Source organism: Rhinoraja longicauda, chromosome 13, assembly GCF_053455715.1.
Source record: "Rhinoraja longicauda isolate Sanriku21f chromosome 13, sRhiLon1.1, whole genome shotgun sequence".
Classification (NCBI taxonomy): domain Eukaryota; kingdom Metazoa; phylum Chordata; class Chondrichthyes; order Rajiformes; family Arhynchobatidae; genus Rhinoraja; species Rhinoraja longicauda.
This window is the reverse complement of record NC_135965.1, coordinates 36565161-36585685: the sequence shown is the minus strand read 5'-3', so window position 1 is coordinate 36585685 and position 20525 is coordinate 36565161. Positions and strand designations below refer to the sequence as shown.

At 44.6% G+C, this 20525-nt stretch overlaps 1 protein-coding gene across 6 annotated transcripts in view; it reads right to left on the bottom strand.

The window, feature by feature from the left end:
• Window positions 1-2501: 2501 nt before the first annotated feature.
• Window positions 2502-20525, bottom strand: part of LOC144599642 (beta-galactoside alpha-2,6-sialyltransferase 1-like) — a 50998-nt gene continuing 32974 nt past the window's right edge. For 5 of the 6 annotated variants that reach the window (XM_078410785.1, XM_078410783.1, XM_078410784.1 and 2 more), the window contains 3 exons: window positions 19573-19674; window positions 15301-15475; window positions 2502-7262 (listed from right to left, as the gene is read on the bottom strand). In XM_078410785.1, coding sequence (XP_078266911.1) covers window positions 7009-7262; window positions 15301-15475; window positions 19573-19674 — 531 coding nt within the window. In that variant the 3' untranslated portion in view covers window positions 2502-7008. The remainder of the gene's footprint in view (window positions 7263-15300; window positions 15476-19572; window positions 19675-20525) is intronic. The other variant, XM_078410789.1, reaches the window with a different exon arrangement.

The following is a 20525-nucleotide window of genomic DNA, read 5'->3' as shown; positions in this document are numbered from 1 at the left end:
TCCTCTCCCGCAGTCAGGTTGTTGTGGTTGCAGACCGCGCCGGACGGTCCGCAGCGGCCGGAGCCTAAGGCGAGTCCCAGCCGCTCCCGCAGCCTCCGAAGACGGCCGGCTCCGCCGATGATAAGTCCGATCCGGGCGGGCGAACACGCTGCCGCTGCCGGAGCTCCCTGTTCAAGCTACTGAACAGCCCCTGTTGACTCACTGTTCAAGTAGCTGTCAGTCTTCGCCTTTGTCCTTCAATGCAATGCAAGTGCCATCAATTACCTTGAGGAAGCTGGTTATTCTGCCACAATAGTAGCATCAAATCTGATAATATTATTTAGACCATGTAATAAGGCATCAGTTCACTGTTGGGTGCTGACCTTCAATTTACATTCCAAGGCACAAAATGCTGGAGTAACTCAGCGGGTCAGGCAGCAACTCTGGAGAATATGGATAGGTGACGCTTTGGGTCGGGACACTTCTGAACAGTCTGAAGAAGGGCATCAAAGATAGACACAAATTGCTGGAGTAACTCAGCGGGTCAGGCAGAGAAAGGTCCTGACCCAAAATGCCACCTATCTAGGTTCTCCAGGGATGCTGTCTGACCTGCTGAGTTACCCCAGCACTTTGCGTCTTGTTTTGTAAACCAGCATCTGCAGATCCTTGTATCCACATCTTCAATCCACCTTGGCTGATCTGACTTGATTCTTGTATTAATACCAGGAAATAATATAGTGAAATTTGCCTCAAAGACTATGACAGTGCAGTTTACATATTAAGAGCTTAGGTCTTCAGTAAATCACAAAGCTGCTCACGTAGATCCTTGTTGTAGCACTAGATGGCGTATGACCAACTTCTCCAACATCTAATGGAACTGCAAGCGAGTGGAAAGGCTGAAGATAGGAAATCTTTAGGATGGAACTGCAGGTGCTGGTTTACACCGGAGATAGACACAAAATGCTGGAGTGACTCCGCGGGACAGACAGCCTCCCTGGAGGGAAGGAAAGGGGGACATTTCGTGTCCCGCTGAGTTTCTCCAGCATTTTGTGTCTTATCTTTTATAGGAAATCTTTGTCTAAGTAACCACACTCATTGAGTATTGAGTCCTCACTCCGAGGCAACCCTTTCACTTCTCTCCACCAATAACTTTTCCTTCTCCTCCTCCTCCTAATTTTAAGCTTTCAATTATACCAAAAGCAAAGGTCCAAACAATCCTGTAAGGGTCTCGACCCAAAACGTCACCCATTCCTTCTCTCCAGAGATGCTGCCTGACCCGCTGAGTTACCCCAGCATTTTGTGATACCTTCGGTCCAAACAATATAAGTTAATGATAATGTATGAATACATTCGGAGATTTTTGACCGAATCTACGTTGTAGTTTAATGAGTTATCGTTTGAAGGTTTGTACCTTGTGGAGCAATTGCTGGAATCACTACCCCTGCACAGTGGAAATGAGCATGCAGAGATTGTAAAACCTACCTAGCCAGCTGTCTCCTCATTAATTCAGAATGCAGCCATGAACAGTTTTGCAAGCAATATTTTCACTCGGTAGAGCTTGCTTTATGCTTGCTGATTGTACTGGTAATATGAACAACAGGTAGAAAATGACACGAGTGTTGGAGTAACTCAGCGCGTCAGACAGCATCTCTGGAGAAGATGGATGGGTGACCGTTTCAGGTTGGGACCCTTCTTCAGACTTATTGCAGGTAGGGTGGGGGGAAGAAAGCTGGAAGAGAGGAGAGGCAGGGCGAAGCCTGGCAAGTAATACGTGGACACCGACCGGTGAGGGAGGTTTTTAGTAGGCAGATGGTTGCAACATAGGCCAGAGATACAAACAGAAAGTGTGAGACTGAAGTGTGAGTAGTGAGGTACACGTACAATGAAAGTCTTGCTTGCCGCAGCATCACCGGGCCATGGATTCTAACAAACTAATGTAATTGTTCACTAATATATAGGACAGTGAAAAGACTGTGCAAAAATATGACATTAGTACAAAAACACAAACAAAACAAGTCTGTGGTAGTGCAAGAGGTCACCATTACTGAGTTAGGATTAGGGTTGTGCAGAGCAGTTCAAGAACATGATGAGTCTTTGGAAAGCAGGTGTCCCTGAACCTGGTGGTGTGGGACTTCAGGCTTCTGTGTCTCCTACCTGACGGAATCCGCAGAGGGATGGTGGGGATCCTTGATGATAGAAACAAGCACAGTGTGACCACGTCAGCAGTTCTGGGCATAATGATGATTTCCTTGCCCTGAAAAGGATATCTTTGCTATAGTGGAAGTGAAGATTCACCATATTGATGGCCTGGATGGCTGGTCTGTCAGAGATGGAGATTGAGTGGGCTTGGCCTCTAATTCTGGGGTTGAGAAGAAGAATGAGTCATATAACATATTTCATTATCTCATGAGGGGTCAATGTGTGGAGGATGTTACCTTGGCTAAGGAGTTTAGGCTGAGGATCACAAACTCTTAACTAAAGGGGACGCCATTTATGTTTTATATGTTTATTATTATTGTCACGTTTACCGAGGTACAGTGAAAAGGATTGTTATTCATGTTATCCAATCAGATTAGAAACACTATACATAAATACAATCAAGTCAAACTCAAGTGCAATCGATAGAGCAAAGTATAAAATAGAATGCAGAATATATACGTTCATAAGTTATAGGAGCAGAATTAGGCCATTCAGCCCATCAAGTCTACTCAGCCATTCAATCATGGCTGATTTATCTTTCCCTCTCAACCCCAATCTCCTGCCTTATCCTTGTAACCCCTGACACCCATACTAATCAAGAATCTGTCAATCTCCGATGTTCATAAGTTATAGGAGCAGAATTAGGCCATTCGGCCCATATCGTTCTCAGCATTGTAGCGCATCAGTACCATAGGTTGAAATGAGGAGAAATTCTTTTAAAAAGAGGGTGATGAATATTTGAAATTCTCTTCCCCAAAGGGTGCGGAACTTCAAACTCTGACAGCATTGGAGAGAGGTTGATGGATTTCTGGTTAGTTGAGGAATCGATAAAAGGTTGAGTAGGCAGGAGAATGGTGTCAAGATAAACAATGTTTCAATATTGTTGAATGGCAGAGCAGGCTCAAAGGACGACCATGCCAATATTTGCTCCATTTCTGAATTAGGAATATAAGAACGTGTAACCCTTAGAGAAAAGTGTCTGCTAAAACCCGTTTTGCCTCCTGATTCAGCTTTCCATATACTTTTACTGTCCTGGATTAAAGAACTCAAGTGGAACCGTTTTGGTAATCACCTTTAAATTAAATCTTTCTGACATTTTAAATCTTCCAGTGATGTTGACCACCTATGTGAATGTTCTTGCAAATATGAAAACTCAGTTATTTCATTGGAGAAACATACCATTGCAGCATGTTATACTTTTAATCTCTTGACTGATGTACTTCTGACTATGTCAAACTTCTTGCAAGAGATCATGAAAAATTACTTCAGCTTCATAATAACCATCTAATCTCTTGATTTTTTAATGTTAGACAATAGACAATAGACAATAGGTGCAGGAGTAGGCCATTCAGCCCTTCGAGCCAGCACCGCCATTCAATGCGATCATGGCTGATCACTCTTAAAACGTAACTGGATCTAAGTCCCCATTTTTCCTTTCTACTCTCTGTCTGTTGATGTTAATGAAAGCATTGGGCAAGTATGATAAAAAGTTAAATTGGAATTATACTTCAACTTAACGTCAATAAAACTGCGAAGGTCTTTCAGATCTTGTCATTTCAAAGTCTTGAGTGGTCATTGACCAGGCCAGTTTTGATCTTGATCATTTCTTTTAAAATTTATTGAGAATTTTTTGTTTCAACATTACAATCAAGTTCAAGGTCAGCAGCAAAAGACTTAATACACAGCATATTATGCCCAAGGAACCAAAGTAATCAGGCAAATTTACTTTCCTTATGTGCGAAATCTTGTGTTGAACAAGTGGCTCTTGACAAGATTCCAAATCTTTGATGCAGTTGTTGGAATACTAAGAGCTGTTCGGGAAAATAACTGCCACGATTTTGTATGAGTGAGAGATTTAACAATTAAATTAAATATGCTGCAGTGGGGATATTAGCAAAGAGGTGCAAGTGTAAACCATCAGCAAATGTGCCCCCAGCTCGATTTCAATGATAACTACTGACTTTAAAAAATATACTTTATTCACCAATACCTGTTAGCTCAGCATATATATTCCTCCCAGGCTAAAGATGTACCTGGAACCTCCTTAATGCTGGGCCTCACCATTTTCCCAATGTCCAACCAACACCACAATTTGTACATGTCAACAACTGCATTTAAATCAAGACAGCGTTAACATATATGACACGAACGCACAGAAAATGAGATTTCATTTATAAAAATAATTAATTTAAAACACCATATATAAACTATTAATATGCAAACTATTTTACAATGGACCAATAATTGACCACACTGCCAGGTAGAAATACTATAATTAATATCTTCAGATTCAAAACTTATTTATCTGAATAAGATTAAAATCAAAACTGATTTAACTATTATGTACAGTCTAGAACAATAATGCAAGCGTTCACAGTTTACAATGCTATAAATCCACATTTTAACAGAGCCCTTTATAATGGATTTTGGTTTACAGTGGATGGACCTGCCCAGGCCTTCCCGGCCCTGGCCTCCAACACTACCCCCGAGAGGCCTTCTTCAGCCTTCTGGCTGCACTTCACACCCACCATCTGCATCTTTGGACACCCTGTGCATAGGGGAGAGGGTAGGGCTGAAGATGTCCTGGTTGGGTTGCTCCTGGGCCTGGCCAAGCTGGCCATCCGCAAGTCAGGGCGCCAAGCAGAAGAGGGCTCTGCCCGAGCCGGCTGCCTGCCCCTTTTCCAGGGTAATGTCCGCGCCTGGCTGTCCACGGGTGCCCTGGGGGATTTCTGGGACCGCTGGGGTTGGAAGGCATCCTTAATAAGGATGATGATATAGTTGTATAATAGTTTACTTTTAGTACATTTGTTTTGCTTGTACTGTGATGGTGGGCTTGTTTTGAATAATTTAGTATTGTACATACAAAAAAACCCACAACCCCTTCTCACACAGGACGGTCCGTTTGAAGTGGCTGTTGTCACGGCTCACATTGTAGCCCCTGCGGACAGCGCATTCTTTTTAGTTGAGTTTCGAAATACAGCACGGAAACAGGCCCTTCGGCCCACCGATTCCGTACCGGCTAGCGACCCCCGCACATTAACTCTATCCTATACACACATAAGGGACAATTTTTACACGTACCAAACCAATTGACCTATACGTCTTTGGAGTGTGGGAGGAAACTGAAGATCTGAGAAAACCTACGCGGTCACGAGGAGAACGTACAAACTCCGTACAGACAGCACCCGTAGTTGGGATCGAACCCGGGTCTCTGCAAGCACTGTAAGGCAGCAACTCTACCACTGTGCCATCGTGCCACCCTGGTCGCTGCACTGATACGACGAGCTCGGTCACCATGGGGCTCCCTCCCCTCTCACCAGTTGCAGCTTCTCTGCTGTCTGCTCCCCACTGCTCATGCCTCCTCCTCCTTTTCCCGTAACTCTGTTCACTCGGCTTCTTCCCCCTCTCCACCTCCTCCTCCTTCTCCCAAGGAGTCGCCGATGTACTCCATATAGGAAAGGGGGGGGGGGGGGGGGGGACAGGAATAAGGGGCAGCTGGTGAGAGCAGAGGGAGCCCCACGATGACTTAAAAATATTTTATTTAAATTTTAACAGAACCCATACGTTATACATTTTACATTCCTTAGTAAACAATAGTCACTGACCTATAACTTCGATTATACACGTATTGTTCTGTATTTTCTCCCCTCCCCCCCACCCCCCAGTTCAAAAGAAGGAAAAAGAAAAAGCAGAAGAAAGAAAGAAAAAGAAAAACCTGGAGTCCTGAGGGAGTCACTTCCGAGTAGTTTCTTTTTAAATTCTTGTTAGGTATCAAAGCAATCCTGAATTTAACTACTTCCTATTCTTAATCCTAGCTTTGCCATGAATGGGTTCCACACCTTCAAAAAGAAGTCATATCCATTTCTCAGATTATACGTTGCTTTTTCTAATGGGATACAACTCCGCATTTCTGCATGCCATCTTTCAAATCTTATTTCATTTTGTTCTTTCCATGTGACCGCAACACATTTTTTTGCTACTGCTAATGATATTTTGAGAAATCTTTCTTGATGTTTATCCAAACTTAGCTTTGGTATTATTCCCACGATGACTGAGTGCTTCTTGTCATTGGCAGCGGCCTGAAGAAAGCCTGTCCTCAGGGGCTACAACATGAGCTGCAACAGCAACCACACCGTGCAACAGCTGGTGAAGAAAGGCTCGCTGGTGCAGACCAGAGGCATCGATGCCTAGTTTTTAGGTGAAACAACACAAAGTGTTGGCGTAACACAGCAGACTGAATCAGTCTGAAGAAGTGTCCCAATGTCACCTATCCATGTTCTCCAAAGGTGCTGCCCGACCTGCCGAGTTACTCCAGCACTTGTGTTTTTTTTGTGTATTCAACGTCATCTGCAGTTCTTGGTTTCACATCAAATTATAAAAGGACTGGACAAGCTAGATGCAGGAAAAATGTTCCCAATGTTGGGGGAGTCCAGAACCAGGGGCCACAGTCTAAGAATAAAGGGGAGGCCATTTAAAACTGAGACGAGAAAAAACGTTTTCACCCAGAGAGTCGTGAATTTGTGGAATTCTCTGTCACAGAAGGCAGTGGAAGCCAATTGACTGGATGCATTTTAAAGAGAGTTAGATAGAGCTCTTGGGGCTAGCGGAATCAAGGGGTATGGAGAGAAGGCAGGCACGGGTTACTGATTGTGGATGATCAGCCATGATCACAATGAATGGCGGTGCTGGCTCGAAGGGCCTCCTCCAGCACCTATTTTCTATGTTTCTATACTAACCACATACAATGATAATACCCTACTCGGTTATAGAGGACAAAGAGCAACAACAGACACCAGTTACCCTCCCCATGGTCTGTAATAATGAGGGTATTTATTCTGAATTAGAACATTGGAATGTTCGAAACCCTGGAAGGGTGACTTTGCCTTGAACGTAGATCTTCTCATCTGAACCATGGTTTATACGTTTCACCATATTTTTCTCAAACATCAGTGGGTGGTAAGCACCCAAGGTGCAGGCTTGGTCTTGGAACCTTTCATAATAATGGCAGAGATCAGTCTGTCTTTGCGAAGGTAGGAATTCATAGACATCTATTTCATTGCAAACGGTCATCATCAACAGGATACCTGAGAATGAAAGAAATACTTTAAATTGTGGCAAATGGGCCCGTGAAAGAGGAAAACAAACACAAATTAGCCGTGGAATGCAATTTCAGCTGAGAGTGTGGACACAAGTGAACACTCAGAATTAATCTCAACGTAAACCAATCTTCTCTTGCAAGTTCAGTAGAGATTGTTTTAAAATCAGATGATCACTTTTGAGCATCATGCCTCATTTAGTGGCAGCTCTGTTCACTTCCTTCACATTGCATATTCACCTCCTACTCTACGACTTCTCCTCCTCTTTCACATTGCATATTCATTGGCCTTGTAAACCGAGCAAAGAAAGAGACTGCTGCATACTTTGCAAGTCTGAAATAATTGTTGGAGATACACAGCAGGCCTGCCGCAAAGGTCAAAGGTGATAGGAGCAGAATTAGGCCATTCGGCCCATGAGGAGTACCCTCCGCCATTCAATCATGGCTGATCTATATCCCCCTCCTAACCCCATTCTCCTGCCTTCTACCCTCAACCACCTGACACCCGTACTGACAGTACCTGTGCAGAGAGAAACCAAATGAACATTACATGTTGATGATCTTTCATCAAAATTGAATGGGTGAAGATAGGTCTTTTCTTTAAACTAAGTATGAATTCAAGGGAAGGGAAAGAAGAGGGAAGAAAATTGAATGAATGAATCCGAGGAACAATGCAATGCTTCGTTTTGATACAACCTAGGCCGTACACAAGAGTCGCCACATGTTGGTGCCAACAAAGTTACAAAAGTACAGAACAGTCTTATCTACTGTCACCTACAACAGGACCCCACCACTGGCCATATCTTCCCATCCCCTCCCCTCTCTGCATTCCGCAGAGACCGTTCCCTCCGCAACTCCCTGGTCCACTCGTCCCTTCCTACCCAAACCACCCTAACCCCGGGCACTTTCCCTTGCAACCGCACGAGATGCAACACCTGTCCCTTTACCTCCCCCCTCAACTCCATCAAAGGACCCAAACATTCTTTCCAGGTGAGACAGAGGTTCACCTGCACCTCCTCCAACCTCATCTATTGCATCCGCTGCTCTAGATGTCAACTCATCTATATCGGCGAAACCAAGCGCAGGCTCGGCGATCGCTTCGCTGAACACCTGCGCTCGGTCCGCATTAACGCCACTGATCTCCCGGTGGCCCAGCACTTCAACTCCCCCTCCCATTCCCAGTCTGACCTCTCTGTCATGGGCCTCCTCCAGTGCCATAGTGAGGCCCGCCGGAAATTGGAGGAGCAGCACCTCATATTTCGCCTGGGCAGTTTGCGGCCCGGTGGTATGAACGTTGACTTCTCCAACTTCAGATAGCTCCTCTGTCCCTCCCTTCCCCTCCTCCTTCCCAGATCTCCCTCTATCTTCCTGTCTCCACCTATATCCTTCCTTTGTCCCACCCCCGACATCAGTCTGAAGAAGGGTCTCGACCCGAAACGTCACCCATTCCTTCTCTCCCGAGATGCTGCCTGACCTGCTGAGTTACTCCAGCATTTTGTGAATAAATCGATTTGTACCAGCATCTGCAGTTATTTTCTTATCTACTGTCTGCTGCTGCTCGTGGCAGCAGCCCAACCCCCCTCCCTTCCCCCACATGCCGGGCCCCCCTCTGTTCTCGACGGACCCTCCATTGCACTCGGTCACGAGGAAAGGTGGTGATGCATTGGAGAGATAGATGATTAAATGGCAAGGATGATTGTTGAGGGTAAGATGGAATGGAATACAATAAAATGTAAATATGAGGTGATACGTGATTTAGTGGAGTTATAAATGGAAATAACAGAATCATTGGTGCAATAAAAGTGAGGATTGCAGTTACAATCTAAGAGTGCTAATCTCAGTAGTGAGTTTGGAGGTCTGAGTGCACCTCAAGAAGGAAGAGCTGCTCCTCAAATGGACGTTGAGCTTCATGACAAGAGTACAGACAGAAGTCAAAATGGGAATGGGACAGTGAATCAAAACTACTAGGCAAATGACAGGCAAAAGAGTCCAATGACTGTTTGTGGATGAAAAACGGTGTTCAGCACAGTGATTACTGAATTTAGATGTGGTCTCCTAACAATGAACAACAAATACTACATACTATATTAAGCGGAAGTACAGTATATGCAATCATCTCTATACACAATCATCATTGTCATTTTGAGTGGCACTGTGGCACAGCGGCAAAGCTGCTGCCTCACAGCGCCAGACACCTGGGATTGTTCCAGACTATGGGTGCTGTCTGTGCGGAGTTTGTATGTTCTCCTTGTGACCGTGTGGGTTTCCTCCCACGTTTCAAAGAAGTGCAGGGTTGTAGGTTAAATGGCTTCTGTAAATTGCCCTTAGTGTGCGGGATGGGATAGCATAGAACTGGTGTACGGATGATCAATGGTCGGCGTGGACTTAGCGGGCCGAAGAGCTCGTTTCCATGCTGTGTCCCTAAAACTAAGTGAATTGCTGTTCCTCTGGAAAGAATCTCTGGGCACTAGACATTGGGAAAAGAGGAGGGGAAGAGCAGGTATCGCAATGCACATATTTCCAGAGGAAGGTGACATGCAAAGGGTTCGAATCTCGTTGTGGAACAGAATATTGAGAAGGGAACCACCTCTTCAGCAGGTGGGAAGGTGGCAAGGACAGATGAAGGTGATGGTGAGAGATCGAGTTGGAATTGGTGAAAATGGCAGATCAGTCAAAGGTGGACGATGGCAAGCAGAAGGCCTGTATGCTATCACGGAATAGGAAGGTAGTGGTCTACACAAAATAAAACAAACACCACCCATTGTAAGGGAAGGTACCTCATCCAGTAACTGTAAAGAGCTGTGCAACAAAGGTGGAGAAACTACAATGGATGGAGTTCTCAAAGAAAATGGTTGTGAAAAAGCATCAGAGCTTCTTTCATCTAAATTCAATGCAGATAGCTGGCAATGTTAAAAACATCATTGCCGCTGAATCTTATTTAATTGTGCAGTTTCATGCCGAGGATCAGTTGCTTTTGCTTGTACCTAATTGAAGGACTTTCTACAGAGACACAGTGGCAGAGCGGTAGAGTTGCTGCCTTAGCACACCAGAGAGCCAGGTTTGATCCTGACTACAGGTGCTGTCTGTAGGGAGTTTGTACGTTCTCCCTGTGACCGTGTGGATGTTCTCTGGTTGTTCCAGTTTCCTCCCACATTCCAAAGACGTGCAGGTTTGTGGGTTAATTGGCTTCTGTAAATTGCCCCTAGTGTGTAGTGTATCACTAGTGTACGGATGATCGTTGGTCAGCATGGATCGGTGGGCCGAAGGGCCTGTTTCCACGCTGTATCTCTACACTAAACTAAGATGAATTTGGTTTCAACTTTGACCATAGTCACTTCATAAATTTTAAAATATTCTTATATGAAACCGTATAGTTTGCACCTATGCTTGCCTTTGAAATTGGAACGTGGAACATTCCGGTGTGCTGATCTGGTTCTGGTTGATTACTGATCTAATGCATATTACCCTCTGAACTATTTTTACCAGCATAACAATGGATCATAAATTCTGCAACAAATCTGACACAAACTTCCAAGTCTCATTTATACTCCATGACCCCAATGCTATTACTATCTAAACGTCTATTTTGATTTTTAAATATTGTTTTCCAGAGAATGTTTTGCTATGTGCAATTCTTATTTCGCCTTCTACATGTACTTTCCATAACAGAATTAAACTGAGTTGACTTTAGTATAACATTCATTAGAGACAGGAGCAAAGGACGCAGGTTAAGCGTGTTATGATTTAGACTTTAGACTTTCAAGATACAGAGAGGAGACGGGCACTTTGGCCCATCGAGTTCGCGCGACCAACAATCACCCCGTTCACTGACACTACACTGCACGACAGGGGACAATTTACAATTTTTTACCAAAGCCATTCAATCATGGCTGATCTATATCCCCCTCCTAACCCCATTCTCCTGCCTTCTACCCTCAACCACCTGACACCCGTACTGACAGTACCTGTGCAGAGAGAAACCAAATGAACATTACATGTTGATGATCTTTCATCAAAATTGAATGGGTGAAGATAGGTCTTTTCTTTAAACTAAGTATGAATTCAAGGGAAGGGAAAGAAGAGGGAAGAAAATTGAATGAATGAATCCGAGGAACAATGCAATGCTTCGTTTTGATACAACCTAGGCCGTACACAAGAGTCGCCACGTGTTGGTGCCAACAAAGTTACAAAAGTACAGAACAGTCTTATCTACTGTCTGCTGCTGCTCGTGGCAGCAGCCCAACCCCCCTCCCTTCCCCCACATGCCGGGCCCCCCTCTGTTCTCGACGGACCCTCCATTGCACTCGGTCACGAGGAAAGGTGGTGATGCATTGGAGAGATAGATGATTAAATGGCAAGGATGATTGTTGAGGGTAAGATGGAATGGAATACAATAAAATGTAAATATGAGGTGATACGTGATTTAGTGGAGTTATAAATGGAAATAACAGAATCATTGGTGCAATAAAAGTGAGGATTGCAGTTACAATCTAAGAGTGCTAATCTCAGTAGTGAGTTTGGAGGTCTGAGTGCACCTCAAGAAGGAAGAGCTGCTCCTCAAATGGACGTTGAGCTTCATGACAAGAGTACAGACAGAAGTCAAAATGGGAATGGGACAGTGAATCAAAACTACTAGGCAAATGACAGGCAAAAGAGTCCAATGACTGTTTGTGGATGAAAAACGGTGTTCAGCACAGTGATTACTGAATTTAGATGTGGTCTCCTAACAATGAACAACAAATACTACATACTATATTAAGCGGAAGTACAGTATATGCAATCATCTCTATACACAATCATCATTGTCATTTTGAGTGGCACTGTGGCACAGCGGCAAAGCTGCTGCCTCACAGCGCCAGACACCTGGGATTGTTCCAGACTATGGGTGCTGTCTGTGCGGAGTTTGTATGTTCTCCTTGTGACCGTGTGGGTTTCCTCCCACGTTTCAAAGAAGTGCAGGGTTGTAGGTTAAATGGCTTCTGTAAATTGCCCTTAGTGTGCGGGATGGGATAGCATAGAACTGGTGTACGGATGATCAATGGTCGGCGTGGACTTAGCGGGCCGAAGAGCTCGTTTCCATGCTGTGTCCCTAAAACTAAGTGAATTGCTGTTCCTCTGGAAAGAATCTCTGGGCACTAGACATTGGGAAAAGAGGAGGGGAAGAGCAGGTATCGCAATGCACATATTTCCAGAGGAAGGTGACATGCAAAGGGTTCGAATCTCGTTGTGGAACAGAATATTGAGAAGGGAACCACCTCTTCAGCAGGTGGGAAGGTGGCAAGGACAGATGAAGGTGATGGTGAGAGATCGAGTTGGAATTGGTGAAAATGGCAGATCAGTCAAAGGTGGACGATGGCAAGCAGAAGGCCTGTATGCTATCACGGAATAGGAAGGTAGTGGTCTACACAAAATAAAACAAACACCACCCATTGTAAGGGAAGGTACCTCATCCAGTAACTGTAAAGAGCTGTGCAACAAAGGTGGAGAAACTACAATGGATGGAGTTCTCAAAGAAAATGGTTGTGAAAAAGCATCAGAGCTTCTTTCATCTAAATTCAATGCAGATAGCTGGCAATGTTAAAAACATCATTGCCGCTGAATCTTATTTAATTGTGCAGTTTCATGCCGAGGATCAGTTGCTTTTGCTTGTACCTAATTGAAGGACTTTCTACAGAGACACAGTGGCAGAGCGGTAGAGTTGCTGCCTTAGCACACCAGAGAGCCAGGTTTGATCCTGACTACAGGTGCTGTCTGTAGGGAGTTTGTACGTTCTCCCTGTGACCGTGTGGATGTTCTCTGGTTGTTCCAGTTTCCTCCCACATTCCAAAGACGTGCAGGTTTGTGGGTTAATTGGCTTCTGTAAATTGCCCCTAGTGTGTAGTGTATCACTAGTGTACGGATGATCGTTGGTCAGCATGGATCGGTGGGCCGAAGGGCCTGTTTCCACGCTGTATCTCTACACTAAACTAAGATGAATTTGGTTTCAACTTTGACCATAGTCACTTCATAAATTTTAAAATATTCTTATATGAAACCGTATAGTTTGCACCTATGCTTGCCTTTGAAATTGGAACGTGGAACATTCCGGTGTGCTGATCTGGTTCTGGTTGATTACTGATCTAATGCATATTACCCTCTGAACTATTTTTACCAGCATAACAATGGATCATAAATTCTGCAACAAATCTGACACAAACTTCCAAGTCTCATTTATACTCCATGACCCCAATGCTATTACTATCTAAACGTCTATTTTGATTTTTAAATATTGTTTTCCAGAGAATGTTTTGCTATGTGCAATTCTTATTTCGCCTTCTACATGTACTTTCCATAACAGAATTAAACTGAGTTGACTTTAGTATAACATTCATTAGAGACAGGAGCAAAGGACGCAGGTTAAGCGTGTTATGATTTAGACTTTAGACTTTCAAGATACAGAGAGGAGACGGGCACTTTGGCCCATCGAGTTCGCGCGACCAACAATCACCCCGTTCACTGACACTACACTGCACGACAGGGGACAATTTACAATTTTTTACCAAAGCCAATTAACCTACAAATCTGTATGTCTTTTGGATGTGTGAAGAAACCAGAGCACCTGGAGGAAACCCACATGGTCAAAGGGAGAACATACAAACTCCATATAGACAGTACCCATAATCAGGACCAAACCCAGATCTCTGGCAGTATCCCTACTGCCGCAACGTTGTGCCTCCCATTTCATGGGAAAAAGATCAGCACAGTCTGTACGAGGTGCTAAACACCAAATTCAGCAGACTCACAGTAGACAATAATTTCTAGGGTCTTAGTTGACTTGGATACTAATCAGTAGAAGCAATATAAAAATTAGAGACACAAATATGTGATTTCAAGGTTGTGGCTTCTGTTGAAGTAGAAAATTATCTTGAGGGACAGTTAACAATCACTATGCAGTGGTGGACATTTAAAGGAATAATTTTTTTAAATATGCAGAATAGATACACAGGGATTGGTCCTGTCACCTCACGAATGGTGCTTTCACCTCACTTCAGAAGAATCATAGGGGTGTTGATTGAAATCTAAATGATTCTGACCGGTCTTGATAAGGTGAATGTGGAGAGGATGTGGGAATTTAGAAACCAAAGGTCACATTCAAAAATAAGAAGTACCCCATTAATTGCAAGCAAAAAAAAGTTATTTTTCCCGTGGAAGTTTCCACCCCTTCATCACCACGGACTGTAGCAGGATCTGTGAATATTAAGGTAAATGTAGATTGGGTCTTGACAAGCAAGGCAGGTGGAAGTTTACCAGGGACACACAGGCACACCGAGCCCTGTTGTCGTCTGATCTGCCTTGGTGTATTGAATAGTGGAGTACTCAAGAGGCCAATCTTACATGTTTGTAAAACTAATATGCAACAATAAAGCCTTGGCCGACGGAATCTCCCGGTCGCCAAACACTTTCCCGTCCCATTCCCACACTGACTTTTCTGCCTTGGGCCTCCTCCACTGTCAGAGTAGTGAGGCCACATGCAAATTGGAGAAACAGCACCTCATATTTCACTCGGGCAGCTTACAACCCAGCGGTATAAATATTGGTTTCTCTGATTTCAAGTAAGCCGTGCGCTCCCTCTCTCTCCATCCCTCCCCATCCTAGTCGTCGTTTCACTGTTTCACCGTTCCCATCCCTCCATTATCACCTCCTCCACAGTCAACAATGGACCATTGTGGGCTGCTTGGCCCCCGGCTCCAATTTGTCCTGTACTTTTTCACACCTCTAGTTTCCCTCTCCCCTGACTCTCATTCTGAAGAAGGGTCTCGAACCGAAACGTCACCTATTCCTTTTCTCCAGAGATGCTGCCTGACCCTCTGAGATGATGCAGGTTTTCAGTGTAAACCAGCATCTGCAGTTCCTTCCTGCACAATAATCTCGTTATGCTGAAAAAGGCATCAAAGGAAACAATGCCAAAGGCACCAAAGGGAACAATGAAGCAATCTCCCAAGAAAGAGCACTTGCATGGCTGAAGCGCACACGGGATGTTCACTCACCCATTAGTCCAGAGGAAGGGGGGTTGCGCTGGATATCTTCTGCTGTGTTCTCCTGCAAGATGTTCCAAAGCTGCCACTGCATTTTGGGATTTACAATGTAGAAGGCCTGATCTGGATTATTTTGACGGTACTTGATGTAATTCTCAAAGAAATCGTAGTCTGGCTGCTTGAACCACTGGAGGGGTAGGGAGGGAAGAAAATACAACAGGAGTGAAGACTGTGGTGTAGCCTGCCACTTGTTTTCATCTCCTACATTGAATTTCATGGTGAATTATAAGGAAGAGTTGTGCTATTCGAAGGATCAACCAACGACATCCCATCATAACTGACTGTGTTGCTGAAATATATCAGATCTCTCCAGTATCGTTTTTAACTTTTACGAGTGGAATACATAATTGACACTTTGGGCAATCCAAGACAGTCATTCTTGGTAATGAGGCCTTCTAACAACAATATGGGAGTTCCTATGGCATCTGCATAAAGCTTTTCCTGCACTAAGTATTTTCATTAGTTGAAAGGACAAAATCTAACCTCCAGACTTAATGAACAGACATTTAAGCAAAGCCCTTTCACAGATGAAATGCATTGTTTGTCCTCAGCGTTAACTGTAAACTTTCAGTTACATTCCTTCCTATTCACATTACTTCCCATTGCACAATAACTGGTGCTTGCACGACCTGTCATGCGTAAAAACTCACATTCCCAATGATAAAAGGCATGACTGGAAAGTTAGAAACAATATTAATTAAATCCAGCAGCTTCATAAAATATGCTTGTCAAGTGTGAAGAGCCAGTATAGTTACAAGCCAGTGTACTTCAACCAGAAGTACTTCTTAATTCAGTGGGGGAAAAAAATGTAGACGCAAGGAAGTGCAGATGCTGGTTTACAAATTCAGTGATTCTGATTACGAATTGTAGATAAATCCAAATCCCATTTGTAACCATGTGTGTCATATATAACCTAGATGAGACAGTGACATTTTAAAATGATCTTCGGAATAATCAATGTTTGCTTTGGTGCGTGCGTGGCCTTTGCTGGTCTGCAGATTTGAATGTCCAAAACAATTTGCCCACTTTCCAATGTGCATTGTGTAGGAAAATAACTGTAGATGCTGGTACAAATCGAAGGTATCACAAAATGCTGGAGTAACTCAGCGGGTCAGGCAGCATCTCAGGAGAGAAGGAATGGGTGACGAGGAAGGGTCTCGACCCGAAGCGTCACCCATTCCTTCGCTCCTGAGATGCTGCCTGACCCGCTGAGTTACTCCAGCATTTTGTGATACCTCCAATGTGCATTGGTCAGTGCGCCAAAGGAGATCTAGCTGGATTATAAATTCTTCTGCACCGCAAAAGGCTCTTTGCCGTGATACTAAAAGTGTCTGTGTTTCTGTGAAGTTTCCCTCAGCAGCCAAATTCTATCAAGGACAAAGCCCGGAAATGTTTCTGAAAAATCTCTGGCATTAAAAGAACGTGAAACTTTAAAACAAAACCAATAAAAATACTGAATAAAAAGACATCTCACTTAATTAAATCAAAATTATAAAGGTAAACGGTTCCCTCTCCATTTAAATATATGTGAGAGGTGTTCCTGTGCCAGGCGAGGATTCTGCATGCACATCTCTTGGCACATAAGTGTTCACAAGAGCTGAATTAGGCCATTCGGCCCATCAGGGCTACTACGCCATTTAATCATGGCTGATCTACCTTTCCCTATCAACGTCATTCTCCTGCCTTCTCCCCAGAACCCCAGACACCTTAACTAATCAAGAATCTATCAACCGCTGCCTTAGAAATGTCCATTGACTTGGCCTCCACAGCCTTCTGTAGCAATGAATGGGAAATGCTACACTGTTTGAGACTTCACATGGAGGCCATTGTTCTGGAAAAGACTAAAGAGGGATTTGCAGGTTTGAGACTTTAAGTAGGAACATGCTGGCAGTTCCTTATAGGACAGCCAATATTTTCTTACAAAATTTGGACCAATGTTTCGTGCGTGTTTTTGTGTTGTTTGAATTCCTTTTATTCAAAACCTACACCTCCAAAATTGAAAAGAAATTGAACTGGACTCTTTTATGATTCTACCTGGCAGACGGTGACATTATACATGTACAATTCTTTCTCCAAACATTCTTCCTCCAGGCGGAAAAATCTGGTGGTTACATGTAACGATGTCTAAAGTCATTTACCACCGACACCCAGATCTTACCTTGCCCCGTAAAGAGATAATAGTTGGCCGATATTATATCAATCTCAACAATTTCTCAGGGGGTAGAAATTCATGAAGCAAAACTCAACTTTATTATTTTGCAAGTTGAGAAGAATGAAGCAGTCACGCTTCAAATAAAAGCAAAAATTTGAACACAAGTTCAGCAACCACAGAACTTTCCATAATTCAAAGACTCTTCAAGAAATAAAACTCCTTGATTCAAATACTGACTGCAAAGTATCTAGCTGTCTTTGATTTGGATGTACAGAAAATGGAATGTAAATAATCTCTGGAGCTAACTTTTGTCTCAGGACTTGCCAGGGAGTATTTGAGTGGAATACAAATGTTAAAGGTATGTAGTGAGCACTGTGCCCTTCCCCTCACCCACCGTGCTTCCCAACATTGGGGTATCAGGCTGCAGCCAGAAGGGATCAAGACATGGTCTTTAAACCTTAGGTCGACAAAAAATGCTGGAGTAACTCAGCGGGTCAGGCAGCATCTCCGGAGAGAAGGAATGGGTGACGTTTTGGGTTGAGACCCTTCTTCAGACTGATTTCAGGGGAAGGGGTGGAACAAAGAAAGGATGTAGTAGGAGACAGGAAAACTAGTGGGAGAACTGAGAATGGGGAGGGGATAGAGAGGGAAAGGTCTTTAAACCTTGGTTGTCTTGGAATTCTTGGATGTCATGAGACCATCACAAAATGCAGCAGTCACAAAGTTGATTGTGGGAAAGGTGCTTTCCCCAAATAGAAGATGTCCACGCACTAAGCACAGGGAGAGAGGGAGGGAGGGAGGGAGAGGTAGTGGTAGAGGTAAAGGGAGAGGTAGAGAGGTAGAGAGGTAGAGAGAGAGAGAGAGGTAGAGAGAGAGAGAGAGAGAGAGAGAGAGGTAGAGAGGTAGAGAGGGAGAGAGAGAGAGAGAGAGAGAGAGAGAGAGAGAGAGAGAGAGAGAGAGAGAGAGAGAGAGAGAGAGAGAGGAGAGAGAGAGGAGAGGAGAGAGAGAGAGAGAGAGAGAGAGAGAGAGAGAGAGAGAGAGGTGGAGGGAGAGGTGGAGGGAGATGGGGGAAAGGAAGAGAGGCGGGGGAAAGGAGGAGAGGGGGGGAAAGGAGGAGGGGCGAAGGAGGTGAGGGAGGGAGGAGGAGAGGGGGGAAGGGGGGAGAGGGGGAAGGGGCAGAGGGAAGGGGGGAGAGGAAGGGGAGAGGGGGGTAAGGAGGGTAAGGAGGAGGGGGAAAGGAGGAGGGGGGAAAGGAGATGGGGGGAAAGGAGGAGGGGGGAAAGGAGGAGGGGGAAAGGAGGAGGGGGAAGAGGAGGGGGGAAGGAGGAGGGGGAGAGGAGGGGGGAGAGGAGGGGGAAGGAGGAGGGGGAAGGAGGGAGGGGGAAGGAGGAGGGGGAAGGAGGAGGGGGAGGAGGGGAAGGAGGAGGGGGAGAAGGAGGAGGGGGAGGAGGGGAAGGAGGAGGGGGAGAAGGAGGAGGGGGAGGAGGAGAGGGGGGAGGAGGAGAGGGGGGAGGAGGAGAGGGGAAGAAAGAGAGGGGGAGGAAGAGAGGGGGAGGAAGAGAGAGGGGGGAAGAGAGAGGGGAGGAAGAGAGAGGGGGAGGGGAGGAAGAGAGAGGGGGAGGGGAGGAAGGGGGAGGGGAGGAAGAGAGAGGGGAGGGGAGGAAGAGAGAGGGGAGGGGGAGGAAGAGAGAGGGGGAGGAAGAGAGAGGGAGGAAGAGAGAGGGGGAAGAGAGAGAGGGGGAGGAAGAGAGAGGGAGGAAGAGAGAGGGGAGGAAGAGAGAGGGGAGGAAGAGAGAGGGGAGGAAGAGAGAGGGGGAGGAAGAGAGAGGGGGGGGAGAGAGAGAGGAAAGAGAGATATATCTCTGGGCACCTTAAATGATTTTCTAACAAATGTAAGCATCGCCACACTCAAGCATTCCTTCCACCTGCAGTTGACAACATTCTTGGTGTATACTCTTGCTTGCTATATGTGAGTGTGTGATTGCTAATGGTTGTGGTAAGCATAAAAATGAAGGGCTTTTTGAAATTCCTCAAAGGTAAGAGTGTACTCTAGCAGGTAAATGAGACCGTACCTTGGTAAGGTTAGCTGAATATGGTGCTGGGTCCCAGACTAATAAGACACCTGTGTTGTACAAACTGTCACCGTGAAAGTTGTGCTCTTGCCTTGCAAGGATCTGTGGAGAAAAGTTCTGGTTTAGCACATGCAAAATGTATGGTCAGCATCTATTTATATCAGTGAAGGAAGGGCAGAATGGGCGAGTTGATCAGTAAATGCATTGAATTGTTTACTGTCATAACATCTCGTAAAATCTACACTATTTGAATAAAAACACTTAAAAGAATAGTCCTGTATTTATATTTGAGAGCTGCCTGAGATATTATGGTGTCTCCCTCATTAAATCAATGGGATTACAAAATATAAATAAGGATTATTATTTTGCTCCCTTTTATAAAATGCAATTCATTCCAAGTTTTAAAGCTGCAGTATCCCATACCATTTATAAAAAGCTTCTGCATTGCTCTTACCTACACGATCAGAATGTTACCTTCCCCAAAGCCGGGCACATCGGAAAGATAAGCTGACAATCCTAAAGCCATCCGTGAATATACTGAAGGTGTCACTCCATCTCTTTATATTCCATGCCACACTCATTGGTCCACACACACTTCCACTTCCAAGACTTCTGCAGTTCAATGTAATCTTTGAGCTGAGACTGGACCCAACCAGCAGGAAATCATTTTGCAAGCTCACACAGAAATACAGCCAATTGCCCTTTGAAAAAAATCTTTTAAAGTAATCCCGCATCACAAATAATGTAATATGAATACAAACAGTTACGATAGTTCATGAAACGACCAGAGGTTTGTATAAAACATTGAGTTCTCCATTTTCAAGTAATAGCTCCCTCTCTTGCCTCTGCCCCAACCGTAGGGTGCACACATTTCCCCCATCGTCCCCAGTCACTCTGCTCCTTTCCCCCCTCCACCATGTGCTCATTGCCCAATGTTATACTCCCCTTTATCC